The sequence below is a fragment of the Carassius carassius genome, chromosome 33 (genome assembly GCF_963082965.1).
Source record: "Carassius carassius chromosome 33, fCarCar2.1, whole genome shotgun sequence".
Lineage (NCBI taxonomy): Eukaryota > Metazoa > Chordata > Actinopteri > Cypriniformes > Cyprinidae > Carassius > Carassius carassius.
Window position 1 is genome coordinate 22,205,229 of NC_081787.1, and position 15,750 is coordinate 22,220,978.

Consider the following 15,750-nt stretch of genomic DNA (forward strand, 5'->3'; position numbering starts at 1 on the left):
CTGTATTAAGAAGACTGACTAAATGTGGTCAAATCACAGTAATGCAGAGCTTTGAGAGGCTTGTAGCTGCAGCTGATCTGATCTGGTCTGCAGACGGCGGGATGAGTATGTACTATACCTTGCTCCTGATAGATGTCTTGCTGGTAAGGAGACTCGTAGGGTGATGGCTGGATATCTGCGTACTTGATGGAGTCTGAGAGCTCCTGCATTGGCACGTATTGAGTCTGCTCATCTTTGGTCATGTCCATGTATCCTCCATCACACTCGCTGCCGAACGACACGTATCTGCGAAGCACAGATTTATAAACTAATTACATTTGGTTTACTTGATCAAATGCTACACTTGAGCATGACTGATATTTAACATGGCATTTTGTGTTATTTATAAACGTACACTACCGGTAAAAAAAAATGGAATAACTAATATTTTAAAGTTTTTGTTTCCTCTGCTCACCAAGGCTGCATTTATTTGCTAAAAACAGCAAAATATTATTACCATTTTAAATATTTAAAAATGTAATTTATTCCTGTGATCAAAGCTGAATTTTCAGCATCATTGCTCCAGTCTTCAGTGTCACATGATCCTTCAGAAATCATTCTAATATGCTGATTTGCTCAAGAAACATTTCTGATCATTATCAATGTTGAAAACTGTTGTGCTGGTTAACATTTTTGTGGAAACTGTGATGCATTTTATTTTTCAGGATTCTTTGATGAATAGAAAGTGCAAAAGAATTTTATTCGAAATCTTTACAATTTATTTCAAAGAAATCAATATTTTATTTGAAATAGAAAATAGAAATCTTTTTTAACGTCATAATTGTCCCTACTGCCACTTTTGATTAATTGAATGCATCCTTGAATAAAAGTATATATCTCCAAACTTTTAAACAGTAATGTATCATGGTTTCCACAAAAACATAAAGCAGCATCAAATCAGAATAATAGAATGATTTCTGAAGGATCATGTGACACTGAAGCCTGGAGTAACAATGCTGAAAATTCACTTTTGCAAGAATAAATTACATTTTACAATTCGCATATATATTCGCATAGAAAACCGCTACTTTGAATTGCAATAATATTAATAGCCTTGGTGAACTGAAGAGACTTCTTTCAAAAACATAAAAAAAGATTAATTCCAAACTTTTATTGATATGTGCAAAAGAAGAATGAAATCACATGTTCAATTGTCTTACTCTTTCCTGGTCGACACATCGCTGTCGTTACACATCTGGTTGCCGTTGTTAATGTGATTCTTGTCGGCGTAGTACTGGAGGAAGCTATTCTTGTTCCTGTGCAGATAGTCCACCAGATCCCCATAGCGGCAGTATTCTGTCACCAGATATAGCGGACCTACAGAACAACGATTAAAGACACAACAAACCTGAAAAAAGTCTGATCTGACAGTTCAGCTGGTTTAAATGTGTCGGACGGCTCGGCTGCTGTCTGCTCACCGTGTTTGGTGCAGGCTCCCAGCAGGTTGACGATGTTGAGGTGAGGACCCAGGTGACTCATGATCTTGAGTTCAGACATCAGAGCTTGAGTCTCGCTCCTCCGCGCCGTCGCTGCAGTGAGCAGACAACACGATTAACTATAATCATCAACCACACTCACATATGTGTGTGTAAACCAGTTTCACACGCACATTTCAGCATTTTCACTGCCACTTTAGTGGCGGACTGGGAGTGGCCGAAACCGTACGCCGTTGCCTCCACAACACGCCCGAAGGCTCCAGATCCCAGCGTCCGACCTGAAGAAACACATGCATTTCAGTACATAAACACCTGGATTTACCAACTGTGAGTGGTTGCTAGGCATGTGTTCAGTGTCCATGTACAGGAAAAGCTGAGTATTAAGTGGAGACTATAGTAAGTGTGTCCTGCTCTCACCCAGCACCAGAGTGTCCCGGGGCATCTCCCAGGCCAGGTCGTAGGGCAGGTGAATGGGGTCGACGTAGATGTACTCGTGTCCATCCAAACTGACCGATTCGATCACCTTCCACCTGATTTCATAGCGCGGCTTCTGCAGAGTTCCAGTTCAGCAATGTTAAACCTAAATGCTAAGTCTGAGTCCGAGAGACAGGAAGTGAGGTCACTGACCTTCCTCCACACAGCGACGAGGATGATGATGGAGATGATGGCGATGATCACCAGAGCTAAGACAGCAGCCAGAACGGCCACCTGAGAAAACAACGCTGGAGAGAAAACACAGTCTTTATCAACTCCAAAAACAAACTAAATAGTGTAAAACAGAGACTGGATAGGTTTCACTATCCAATCAATCACTTCCTGTGCTACATTTTTCTCAGTGAATAACCCTTACACATTAAAATATGTCAAAATGGTACAAAAACGAAGACTCGTGTTGACTTTAAATCAAAGCAGTCTTGCTCATATATAAGACTGTGGGCTCATATATAGAGTCAATAAGAAGCGTTTCCAGCAGCTCTGGGTTTTCTCACGGCTGAACCAGTATCAGGTCCTCAAAGAGCTCAACGGGTTTCACACCACGTTCACGGAGCTAATGAAAGTCCTTCTGTGTTTGATCTCCACGTGTGCTGCTCCACTCAGTAGATCCTCATTTCACACATTCACAAAGAGGCTTTAACACCCTCCCTCCCTCTCGACACACACACACACACACACGTTACTCACTGCTGTGGACCAGTCTGATGTCTCGGGCTCGGGCTCCTCTCTCGTTGCGGGCCTCGCAGCGGATGGAGAGCAGCTGCGGCCGCAGGAGAGTCAGCTGACTGTGCACCTGGTGGATCTTGCGCTTGACGTTGTAGCTGAAGTTAGTCTGGATGGTGACTTTCTCAGGATCCTCCTCTAGAGGGCTCCACGCCACACTTCTGTTACTGCACCTGATGAAAACAGACGGGAATATTAGTGTACTGATTACTGCATACTGTACGTACAGTATATACATATTGGTTAAATATATTAGTTGTGTTTTATATTAGTTATTATTACATAATCCAATGTTCTGTAAAAAATATATATATTTATTATATTTAATATCATATTTTATTAAACTAAAAAGTTAAACTAAGTATGAAGTCAAATGATTAAATTAAACTTTATTAAACTAATTAAAAAGTTAAACAAATTAAATCAATTAAATTGTACAAATATTTATTTGCTAATAAATGTACTTAATTTTAAACCGTAAATTTATTAGCAAATTAAGCAAAAAAAATTATTCCTTATTTGATAATTAATTTTACTCTATGTAATATTTTAATTATTAAATATTTGGTATTTCATTTAATATTTATGTATTTAATATTTTATTCAATTACATTAAGTTAATCAAATAAAATATAAAAGTAAGTAAATTAAATATAAAAAAGTTACATAAATTATCCAAAAATGTAAGTGTGTGTATATATATATATATAATTTTTTTCATATTTTTTGTAGGAAAATGTATATTATTACATTACGTTTTACATTAAGTATATGCTTTATGTGTGTGTGTGTGTGTGTGTATTTATATATAATATTTTTTTATAATCATATTTGTATTTTGCACATTTTAGCAAATAATCACTATATAGCAAATATAGTAGGTCCCAAACATCTTATACATCTTCCCAAACATGTAAAAAATGTAAATCTGAATACTTTATATAATATGTACTTTAACAAAATGCACAAAGGTAATTTACAAACCAGAACAAACACACCCAATAATATACATGCATTATATCTGCTCACACACTTAATGCAGTGCCCTCATAAGTGTGCTGCACCCACAAAGGAAGTGAGCTGTGATAGGAGAGGTGTGCACTAATGGCCGTTACAGCATATGTGCTATATATTATTCATATAGAAGTGTTTCTGTGCAACTCTTTGGTGTTTTGATCAACCTTCATTAAGCTGATGTGTGTGTTTATGTAATGCTTTCTGAGTGCTCTGCAAACTCATTAGCCCCATATTTACTCATCTCGCAAACAGCTTATATTGAATATGAATGAGAGTCATTAAAGGGGAACTATTTAAAAAATGTTGGCTGATAATCTAGTATAGCATCTCACGCTATGTACTGCTCGATTTGGTGGGAGCCAGACTTATATACAGTCCGATGTATTTGTAATGATGATGATGCTGAAGGTTTGTCATTACTTGGGTATGCTGTCACAGCTGAACCATTGAATGCTGGGAGACGGTACTCCCTCCGCCACACAGGTGACTGCATGCTTCTTACCAGGAAGCTGATGGTCAGAGAGTTCAGTTATCTGTGGAGGAACTACAAAGACAGGAAATGACATCAGACAACAACATTAATACACACAAAAACCAAACAGAAAATAACTGATCAAGAAGCTTAAAGGTGAATAGTCTTTTTTAAACTACAAGTAATGAGTAATTTATTTGTTTATTAATTGAATTAAATCAATTAAAATTTGCATTAAATATTAAATTAAATTAACAGAATTAAATATTAAATTACATGTACTCAGGTTCAATTAAATATTAAATTACATATTTAAAAATATTACATTATTTACATAATACATTAAATATTAAATTAAACTATTAAAATATGAAATGAAGTGAAGTTAATTATCAAATAAATGAATTAAAATTGGTTAAAATAATTAAATGTTATATTATATTTTAATGACATTAAACAAATGAAATATTAAAATAAAATAAACTATTAAAATATGAAACAAAGTAAAATTATCAAATAAATTTAAAAAAATTTAAATTCAACTTACATTTTAAATTAAACAAATAACATATTGATTAACATAACATATTAATCATTTAACTAAACAATTTACATTTTAAATAACATATGTAATTAAATTAAACAAATTAATATTTTGTTAAATATTTAAGTACATGAAATTAAATGAAATGTAATTAAATTCATGGTTTCCTAGTAATCCTAACATGATCATGTGACACTGAAGACTGGAGTAATGATGTTGAAAATTCAGCTTTGCATCACAGGAATAAATTACATTTTATAATAAGATCACATAGACAACAGCTACTTTAATAATGATATTTCACATTTTATTAGTTTTACTGTATTTTTTATCAAATAAATGCAGCATCTATGAGCATAAAAGACTTTAAAACCATTCAAAATCTCACCGACACCAAACTAAATTAAATTGCATTACATTACATTACATGCAGGGTTTCACAGTAATCCCAACAGCTGGTGTTATTCTTGGCCCAGACTTAAAAAGGTGTCTGTTTTCAGGAAATGGGGCGGTGTGTAAATAGATGTCAAACTGTCTCACCTTTCACCTCTAGGTCAAAGGTCAAGTTTTTAAAGTCATCTTCGTTTTGGACACTGACGGTGTAGAGACCCATCTGCTCCAGTCGGATCCTGACCAGGGTCAACGTGCTGACAAACCTGAAGCAGATTCAGAGCACACGTCTGACATCTTGTGGAAAGGTTTAATGTTGTTTAATTGAGCTCATGTACTGAGAGAATCTTTACCGGGTCTCATTTTCCTGTATTGTGTTGTGTCCTCTAATAGCAGTGCCGTCTTTACTCCAATGGATGGTGGGTTTGGGATACGCCTGGATCTCCACCTTCAGCTCCACGTTTTCGCCAAGCTGCGCCGAGACGTCCTCCTGATCAGAAGAAAGAGCCACGAATCCTTTCTCTACAGACAGACAGACGAAAATATCATGCTTACAAACAGTCAAGATGGGTTACACTGAAGTATATTAGGGTTTCCACAAAAATAATAAGCACCACAACTGTTTTAAACAATGATGATAATCAGAAATGTTTCTTGAGCAGCAAATCAGTATATTAATATGATTTCTGAAGGATGATGTGACACTGAAGACTGGAGTAATGATGCTGAAAATTCAGCTCTGATCACAGGAATAAAATAAATTTTGTTGTTGTTTTAATCTTTTCATCAAATAAATGCAGTCTCTGTGAGCATGAAAGACTTTATTATTAAAAATCTCACCGACCCCAAACTTTTGAAAGCTGGTGTATCAAATTATGATGCCTTTTAAGCAAGACAGGGTGAATTTTGCTTGCTCATCTTTCTATATAATCTATTTAATATTCCATAAGTGAGCTCATGATCGCAGCTGATCGTGCTAAAAGCTTTCTTCATAAAGGATTGCCTGCAGTCACTGTATCCTGTGTGTGTAAGTGCTGCAGACCACAGTGATCTACAGTCAGCTCCTGTGACTCTTGTATGCCCTTCTCCAGGGTTTCTGTGTACGGCTGTGGTTTCATCATGTTAAACATAAACTCATTCCCTTCAGCAGAAGGTCGCATTCAGATGAAAAAAAAAAGTTTTGCTTCCCTCAGTGTTTTTTTCCATTTTTTTCCCAAGTTTTCATGTTTTTAATTAACTCTAATAACCCTGGTGTTGACTGTCACTGATTTGAGTAGCCAGGCTTTATTCTATACTTCTTGTAAATGTGATGCATCTGCAACTTTTACCCAGTACAGTGATGTTGATACTGGCTGAAGCTTTATGATTCTCCACACCCTCATGCACCCGACAAACGTACTGTCCTGATCCAGCCAGAGATACATTTGTGATGTTGATACATGATCGCATGCTCATGGCCGACAGGACATCAGTCAAGAGCTCAACGCTCCCTGCCTGAGGGGAAAAAGGTTTGGGGTTTTCAGTGTTAGAAATTAACTTTTCCATTAGCATGTAATATTTGCTCCCAGAAAATGATTTTCAGGGGTATTTCTTTTCTTTCTTTTATTTATCATACAAAAACATTATTAAAAAATATATATAATTTTTCCATTATCTCTCTCTCTTTCTCTCTCTCTCTCTCTCTCTTTCTCTCTCTCTCTCTCTCTCTCTCTCTATATATATATATATATATATATATACATATAGTCATATAATATAAATAAATAAAATGTAACATATTTTTCCATTTTTTCAAAGCAAATGTCCAATAATTAGAATATCTATTACCAATTACCACAAAAATATAACATTCAAAAACACACTAAGTTGTTCAAACAAACTCCACAATTTGAATTTTAGGTGTATTTTTGTTGCATTTTTGCCCCAAAAGCAGCTTAATTTTTGACTGGTGTACATTTACATGTATTTATTTGGCAGGCACTTTTATCCAAAGCGATTGCATTGCATTCACTGCAAAAAAAAAAAAAAACTGTATTTTTAACTTGTTTTCCTGTTCAAAATTCTAAAAGTCCTTCAAAATAAGATATATTTCCTTTAAAAGCAAAATTACTTTGCTTCTCAAGTAAATGCATCCTGATTTAGGAATGTTTAGATATTTGTTCTGGAAAAAAAAGACACAAATACAGAGGAGGAAATTGTTCAGTGGAATCAAAACCATATTTCCTGAGAATTCAAACCCATGATTATGTCGTTGCTAGCACCATGATTGTGTTAACAATTTAACTGACCCCTCTAAAACCAGCAAACCTGAGCAGTGGAGACAAGTTCAGTGGAGTCAAAACCAGCAAACGACCTCAGGCTTATTTACTGTAATCTGTTTTTCAGAAATTAACAACAAAAATTAGGCGATATTCATTATGCTAATGTGCATAAACTAGAACTACAATCTTGCCTCTGGTGTCTTTATCATTTTTTTTTCCTCTTAATAAAAAAAACATGTTCCTCGTGAAGGTGTGGTCATACATCTCAAGCTCATTTCAACATGCAGAGCTTCTCATGGGAGCTCTCAGTGCTCGATCGAGAAAATAATGAAAATAATGGAAACAAAGAGTTTTATTATCAGCCTACTCACGTCTTGGTTGGGAAAGTCCCAAAGGAAGAAGACGAGCTCCGCGCCATGAACGGTGCAGTTGACGTTCAGCATCTCGCCCTGTTTCAGGACCGTTTTGGAGGCGTTGATGTATGGATCCAGAGCCTCGGGAGCTGAAGTCACGTGTGTGAAAGAAAGAACAAAAACGGCTATCGGTTGATATACAGAAAAACAAATCATCTGATGAGTTCATGAGAGACTCGGTCCGGTTAATGATAACAGATGTGCAACACATGGACTCTCTCTATGATTTAACCATCTTACAAACACAAATTAAAAGAAAATGGTGAGTATTTTAACTCAAAACAGTAAATAATTGCCTCTAATGTTGATACATGAATGGTAAATACAGAGTCATAAATATCTGTAATATTAAAGCATTAGCAGACCATATGTATAGGACAGTTACGAAAATCATTTCTTCTACACCGCAAAAATATGCTTGTTTATGCTTGAGACAAGAAAAAATAATTTTCCAACGGGGTCAGAAAAAAATAAACAACGGAAAAAACTAAATCAACCAAGTTTTATGTTGACTTTGATTTTGAAGCCCAAAAAAGTGCATCCATACATCATATAAAGTGCTCCAGATGGCTCCGGGTATTTTTTGTCACATCCAGCAATCCAGTCACATCTCCTCACTATCCGCTAGCTGCTTGTCCCCTGAACACACTGTAAAAAAAACGGGGTCTCTCTAGACACCACAGGCTCCACAAACAACAAGAAAAACAAACTGGGCTCACCCGCACCACAAAACATAACAAACTGTTCCAGCCAATAACCGACAAGAAAGATTTGGGGGTGGGGTTTGGGGGGTTAGTGCACGGATGAGGAGGAGGGAGGGTCTAGCTAGCCTCCATTTTGTTTGACAACAATTTGAACGTCAACAAGAAGTTACGACTCCTGGCATCGCTCAGAGCACCTTTAATGTCACTCTCTAGTGAACTGTGTACAACAGTTAGTGGAATCTAAAGATTATGGCTTACACAAATGCATCTCTCCACTTCAGAATTTATATGATGTTTTATTAACAAAGTTCGGGAAGAGCACGATTAGATAATCATCCAATTTGGCACAGGTGCATCTCGTTAAGCTAACCATCTTAACTAGCACAACACGTGTATAAATATGCAGCCTTCCTACCTCTGTCCTACAACAGTTTATCAGCTTTCGGTTTTGCTCCTTTGGCCTTAATATCAGACTCAATTTTTTTTGTACAACGACGAGACTGGTATGGGGATTTCTCGTATACTCCGTCGCAACCTACCAGCCCTAAGCTTACGCCTGTACACTTTAGCTCCAGGCTTCATCATCACAGCCGCCGCTCTGCTCGACTAGCCACATGCTCTCCACAATGCAGAGGCTTATCCTCGCCTCCACCGGTGAGACTGCCAACTTCTTGGGCAGCTGTGGCCTAATGGTTAGAGATTTGGACCTGTAACCGGAAGGTTGCAGGTTTGAGTCTTGGTGCTGGCAGGAGATGTAGGTGGGAGGGAGTAAATGAAACAGCGCTCTCTTCCACCCTCAATACCCATGGCTGAAGTGCCCTTGAGCAAGGCAGTGAACCCCCAGTTGCTCCCCAGGCGCTGGATATATAGCTGCCCACTGCTCCGGGTGTGTTCACGGTGTGTTCACTTCTCATTGCTGTGTGCGTGAACTTTGATTGATTAAATTCAGAGCACCAATTCCTAGTATGGGTTACCATACTTGGCAAATGTCACGACTTTCCTACCTGACATCCTGGTATTTAGCCATGCAAATATATCATCTGATCGGAAAGTGGATAGTGTTTAAGCTTGAAGCAAACGATGATTTATTCAGACAAATCATTCTCACGGAGGGTAAACAAAGCGGATCTGTACAATCTATTCTTCATCCTGCAAATTATCCAAGTCGGCCAATAGATCAAGCAAAGCCCTGAACTGACCTCTGTCGTCATCACCATCGTCCCACACAAGACCCGGATCTCCTCGAGCTTTGGGTCGCAGCGGCAGGACTCAAATAGACTGGGCCGTGCCCCGGTTCTCACCGCAGCAAAACCTCATTTGCTTCCCGCTTCAGCTCAACTTTTTCACTGCGGCTCTTCCATCCACAGCGCTGCATGTAGCCAGGGCTTGAGCTCTTGTAGCCATAGAAATGGATACTATAATTACTTATGTCTATGCTTGTAGCAGTCACTAGCGCGAGGCTGCCTCCGCTGATAGCATAGGCCATGTTGCAAATTAAGTTTTTAGGTAAAGATGCTAGGTAGGTAAAAGTAGGTTGTTTGTTGCTAAAAGTTCTTAAATAACTTGATAACATCATGGATTTTGATGTCATTTTTGTAACATGACCAAAAAAAACAAAAAAACTGCGTAGAACACAATGCAATTACTCACATTTTCTGTATTAATTTTCACTATCATTTTATCTGTATTTTAAATCCCACATCGTACTCAGATAGACAGATAAGATGGATTTGACAAATTAAGTTCAAGGCTGTACCCAAAAACTAATAACAAACTAATAACTAAGGCGTATCAAAGAAACCATCAAAATTATTGAACAAATACAACTGGCAACCTTATTTGTATGCATTGTGCATACTGGTAGGCACTTCTCTCCAAGTCTCTACCAGCTGATGTGCTGCTAGGCTGGGTAGCTGTTTCAATACATACTGCAAAAGCATGTCGTCTTTCATTTTTATCTTTTTCTTTTATATATATATATATATATATATATATATTGTCAAAGAAAGTAATTTCTCCCACTACTTCTAACATCTCTTTCTTTTCAGTGGTCTCCAGCTCCCATAACACATATCTGTGAGGCTGTTTCTGCTAGCTGTGCAGGCTGCAAAGGCTCTTAAGCATTTTCCCCCCAAATATCCCAAGCCCAAGTGGACTACAGCTACAGCAGCTAAAACTAGTGGAAAGCTGCTTATGCTGGCAATGCAGGCCCTCACATCTCAGTCTTTTCCTCCTGCTACTTCTAAACCTTTTCCTTTTCAGCGGCATTCAGCTTGCATAGCATATGCTAGCATGAGGCTTCTTCTGCTAGCCATGCAGGCTGCACAGCCTCTTCAGGATGTCAAAAACCCCACTCCCTCCCCTTGCCCTACAGCTGCTGAAGCAAGCGTGAGGGTATCTTCGCTTGCTCGCAGGCTTTTCCTCTCGTTTCTAATGACATTTTTCTTTTTATTGGCCTCCTGCTCCCAGAAGATTATTTAAATGTCAGGCTGCCTCTGCTGATAATTGCAGCCCATGATCCTCTTCCTCAAAGCTCCCCACTTCATTTAAAATGACACTGTCTTCCAGATCAAGTTCTGGCTCTCCTCAAGCTTCAAGATGCAGCAAGTTTAGGTCATCCCCAGATTCAGATGCTTCTCAGACTGCACTGCCTCCCTCCTCCTCTCAGCCAATCATTGCAGCACCTTCAGCTGCCATGCCGCATGCAACTGGCGTGGCTTCTCAACCTCCATTTCTTTCCACTCTACCTTCGGTTGTAGATGCTAACATGAGGCTGCCTCCGCTAGCCGCTCAAGCTCAGCCACCTTTTAACATTCCACTTTTCCTTTTCCCCATCAATGGCCAGCAGCCCCCGCTGCAGATGCCAAAGCAAGCATACTGGCCTTCTACCTAATTTCCATCTTTCTCTTCCTCTTCCTATGGGCTTCCCCAAGCATCAGGGGCTAATCCATGCATGAGGCTGCCTCCACAAACAGTTACGGCCCCTCCTTATCTTCTAATTTCTACCCAAACTAAAATTTATGGCCCCTCTACCTACTCCACTGAATGCTGCCACTTTGGATCCATCTCTTGTGCCTAATACCATCAAATCTCAGATTCTCGCAGAAATTTCTAGGTGCCATGTTTTTATTGGGTGTTTTGGTTTTTCGAGATTGAAGAAATTGCAATAACCTCTAATTTTAACCCCAAACTCCATCCAGCAATCTCTGATTTGTTCATACTTGATAGCAAACTATCACTTACTCCATTAAACATAGTAAGATGGACCAAAAAAGGAAAGGCCACTACATATACATTTTTAATCTCCCATCTCCAATTCAACCTTATCAGGCTCTTTTCTTATATCCAGCTCAGGAATGCTCAATCTAAATCCGCACTGGACCCTCTCTTTGTTGACGACTGTAACCATCCCATTACATGTTTTTGGTTCCAAAAACACTTAAAACTGATCCTTGCACAATTAGGCTTACCTGCAGAAAATTATCCAGTCACTCATTTCTCATCGGGTCAGCAACTACAGCAGCTCAAAAGGGCCTCTCTCAGAATCAGATACAGGCCCTCGGTCGTTAGTCATCAGACACTTTTAAAAGTTACATTAGGTACAATCAAAGCCACATAAATGCAGCCCAAAAAAAATTCAGCGTTTTAAGTCATGTTGTTTACTTGATTAATCAGAGGCTTGCAATGCAGTCAATCACCGCTCATTTGGTCAAAGTAAGGGCCTTCCAGCTGTCGTCACAAATCTCCTCACCTATTCAGCATCGGACAGGGCTCTCCCTTCCAGTGCAGCAGGGCCGTGCCTCCCTTTGGTCACAGTGTGAGCCTTCCGTCTGTCGTTGAGTTGCGCTGCATGCTCAATCGTGGACGGGGTTCTCCCTCCCAGTGCAGCAGGGCTGCAGGCCCCCTTCGGTCATTGTGACAGCCCTCCATCTGATGCATCAAATCACACCTCATATCCAGTCTCAAGGTGGATTCCCGCTTCTGGTGCAGCAGAGCCGGAGCTCCCTTTCGGACACAGCGAGAGTCCCTCCATCAGTCGCGTTTCATTGCTTATTCAGTATAAAAGAGGGCTCTCCCCTCCAGTGCAGCAGAGTCGCAGGCTCCCTTCGGATGCTTTGAGAGCCCTCCGAGGCATAAAATTGCATCTCACATCCAGCCGCAACAGGGGACTCGTAGCTCCCTATTGATGCAGCTGGAGTCCCTCCATCAGTTTCGTCTCTTTGCTTTTTCAGCATTGGACAAGGGCTCCCCTTCCGGTGCAGCAGACCCATGGCTCCCTTCGATTGCAGGGTGAACCCCCCGTCTGAGTTATGTTGCATGCTCAATGGGGGTCAGGGATCAGGGAGCCGCTGGCTCTCTTCGGTTACAGTAGTACCCTCCATCCTACGCGTCAAACCACACCTCGACTCTCCTTGACTATTCAGCATCTGATGGGGCTCTCCCTTCCGGTACAGCAGACCCAAGGCTCCCTTCGGTTGCAGGGTGAATCCCCCGTCTGAGTTATGTTGAGCCGCAGCTCCCTTTGGATGTAGCAAGAGTCGCTCATTTGATATCTGTCATTGTGCTCCTCTTATAGCGGCATGGATGGCTCAACAGCCCGACTTTGCGAGCCGCAGTTCTCGTTGAACACTGCACAGGCTCTCCCGGTCACGCTGCACCTTCTCTCTTCACAGCACGCATATTTTGGTGGGACAAATAAATTTAGCTCTCTGGCTGCTGTCCTATGCCTTTAAGCTTCTTTTGGGGAGTTCTTTGGGTCCAGGCCATGTTCCGGGCATGGGCCCTCCCCCAGGATAACGCGCCAAAATATGCTTACTATTTGCTATCAGATTAGATGTAAAGGGTGAACTCTTGAATTCACTTCAGAATCACTTCAGCACTTTATTAACCCCCCGAAGCCATATGGAGCACTTTTTATAATAGATGGATGCACTTTTTTGGGCTTCAAAATCGCAACCCCCCCCAATCACTGCGATTATATATATATATATATATATATATATATATATATAATGTGACGAGTAAGCTGCCTCCTCCCTGATTGTCACCGGCACCCCGTCCTAAATCGCCGCCCTTCACCAGGCTCCCAACTGGAGTGGGTGTGTGAGAAGAGGGGCGCTGGATGAGTCAGTGTTGGCGGCGTGTGATGGGGCACACCTGAAGGAAATGGAGCCTCATCACCGCTGTTGCTTAAAAGCCCAACGCACCTCTCCTCGGGAGACCGGTCTCTTCCCCGTGCATGCACACTGGTGTCCTTGTGGGTCCAGGAAGGGTGCGTTGAGGGGACTCCCGAGCCCAGGGCCGTCGCAAGTGGGGTGAAAGGTGCTGACGATTATAGGGGCCCACGGCCGAGGGGGGCCCACGGCCGAGGGGGGTCCCCAGCGATCTCAACCGTCTGGCTGAGGCCAGCCTAAAAGACGATCAGGACAGTTGACAGGCCACTGCTACGTGTCGTCACGAAAGCTTATCATTTTCATGTGTTTTTAAGCCTGACCACTTTCCAATTTAAACATTCAAAAGAGTTTAAATCATTCAAACACAAGACGCGGAAAATCTCAACTCGCGCGCTGTGTTCGGGGCGCACGCATCTCAGTCTCAGAGCCACGTCTGACAGACAGCGACACTAAACCGAGCTCTCCTTTGCAAAGTTCTCCTTGAACTTCCTCCTGCACCTGAACGAACACATACAAATCGCAGTTTAAACAAACCGAAAAGGATGTGAAAAAGTCAATTTCAGCACCACAGTGTTCTGGTGTTCAGGGCTCCCGCAGAGAGAGGCGTCTCAAAACACTTTTTTAACACAGAAATTTGCCTCTTTTTGCTCTTGTACCGACAAAAACATACAAAATATGTCAAAATACCCGTCTTGGAAAGTATGTTCGAAAAAACTGTCGGTTATGTCTTAAGTGAAAGTAAACAGTTGGGAAAAATTTCGGATGTGTATTATACTGGATGCTTCATCGTCTCTTAAAGTGACCGTGCCTAATTTAGCTACTAGCTGCTGTAATGTTAGTCCAAGAAAATGAAAGAAAGATTTTTTTTTTTTAAGTTTTAATAGTAGGTGCAGGACACTATAATTAATTTAGGTAAGAGAGTAAAAATAAAAGCAAGATAAAGCAAGCTGTGACATATTATACCCAAAAAATCTTCATACATTGGACTACTAGTGAAATTGATAGAAAAAAAAATGGGACCAAAAATTATTCAGACACTTTGACCTCACCATGTTTTTTCACGTGTTTTTTTTTTCCTGAATTGCTAATGCAACCTTTTCACACCACAGACTGAACAAAATTAAGCATTGCTTGGTAATTGTTCAACAAAGTATTGATTGTTGTGCAAATATTGTACTAAGAGTTGTCTGAAGTTTTGGTTGATCCATTACATATCTTTCTATCAAAGTTATCTGACATTATCAAGATGAATTTGTTCTGACAGTTCAACTCTGAGTTCTTGTCATATTTTATTACCATTTTATAAACTAGAGCAAATAAACTGTGATAATGTTAGAAATGTTGAAGGTGTCTGAATACATTTTGGTTTGACTGTTAATTTAATTTTTACAGTGAAGACTATGCAGTTCTATTTTATATTTAATTAATATAAAATATTAAATAAATAAATAGAATAAACATATAAATTAAACAATTTCAAACAGGGCCCACTGGTACAGCCTGCACCGGGGGCCCCGCTAACCCCAGTTACGGCCCTGCCCGCGCCACTAGAGACGTGAGCTGCCGGACCCGCGATCCGGATGGGAACCGCACCCGTTTGCACGGCCGACGGGCCAGGATGCCGGGCCGTCCATCCCCTTCCAGTGCTGCGGCCAACGAAAGTGATGTGGCCGCTAGAGGAATATATATATACATATATACACACATATATATATATATATATATATATATATATATATTTTTTTTTTTTTCTCTGATTGCATTTGTCTGAAAGAAGGAACTTTGTTTTTTATCCAGCTGTATTTACACAGTGCAACTTATAACATCCAAGTGATAGATTAAATCACTGAGGGAAAAAGAATACCCTCCTTGTGTAAGTATTTTGTTGAAGCACCTTTTGCGTTAATTACAGTCTTTGGCGATTTGTCTCTACTAACTTTGCACATCTAGGCTTTGCGATATTTGCCCACTCTTCTTTGCAGAACTGCTCAAGTTCAGTTAAATTTGATGATGACAGCGGACTGCTGTCTTCAAGTCATTCCACAAATTTTCATTGGGGTTTAAGTCTGGACCCTACCTAGG

General features: G+C 40.0%; 1 protein-coding gene across 1 annotated transcript in view; it reads right to left on the reverse strand.

Annotated features, from left to right (window-relative positions):
* The window catches only part of LOC132113975 (platelet-derived growth factor receptor beta-like), a 45,446-nt gene that overhangs the window by 9,882 nt on the left and 19,814 nt on the right, over positions 1 to 15,750 (reverse strand). Inside the window, exons 5-16 of the mRNA XM_059522075.1 lie at positions 7,749 to 7,879; positions 6,445 to 6,610; positions 5,470 to 5,638; positions 5,267 to 5,382; positions 4,131 to 4,254; positions 2,658 to 2,866; positions 2,103 to 2,197; positions 1,893 to 2,025; positions 1,649 to 1,753; positions 1,458 to 1,568; positions 1,200 to 1,356; positions 119 to 285 (exon numbers count right to left, since the gene is read on the reverse strand). Coding sequence (XP_059378058.1) covers positions 119 to 285; positions 1,200 to 1,356; positions 1,458 to 1,568; positions 1,649 to 1,753; positions 1,893 to 2,025; positions 2,103 to 2,197; positions 2,658 to 2,866; positions 4,131 to 4,254; positions 5,267 to 5,382; positions 5,470 to 5,638; positions 6,445 to 6,610; positions 7,749 to 7,879 — 1,683 coding nt within the window. The remainder of the gene's footprint in view (positions 1 to 118; positions 286 to 1,199; positions 1,357 to 1,457; positions 1,569 to 1,648; positions 1,754 to 1,892; positions 2,026 to 2,102; positions 2,198 to 2,657; positions 2,867 to 4,130; positions 4,255 to 5,266; positions 5,383 to 5,469; positions 5,639 to 6,444; positions 6,611 to 7,748; positions 7,880 to 15,750) is intronic.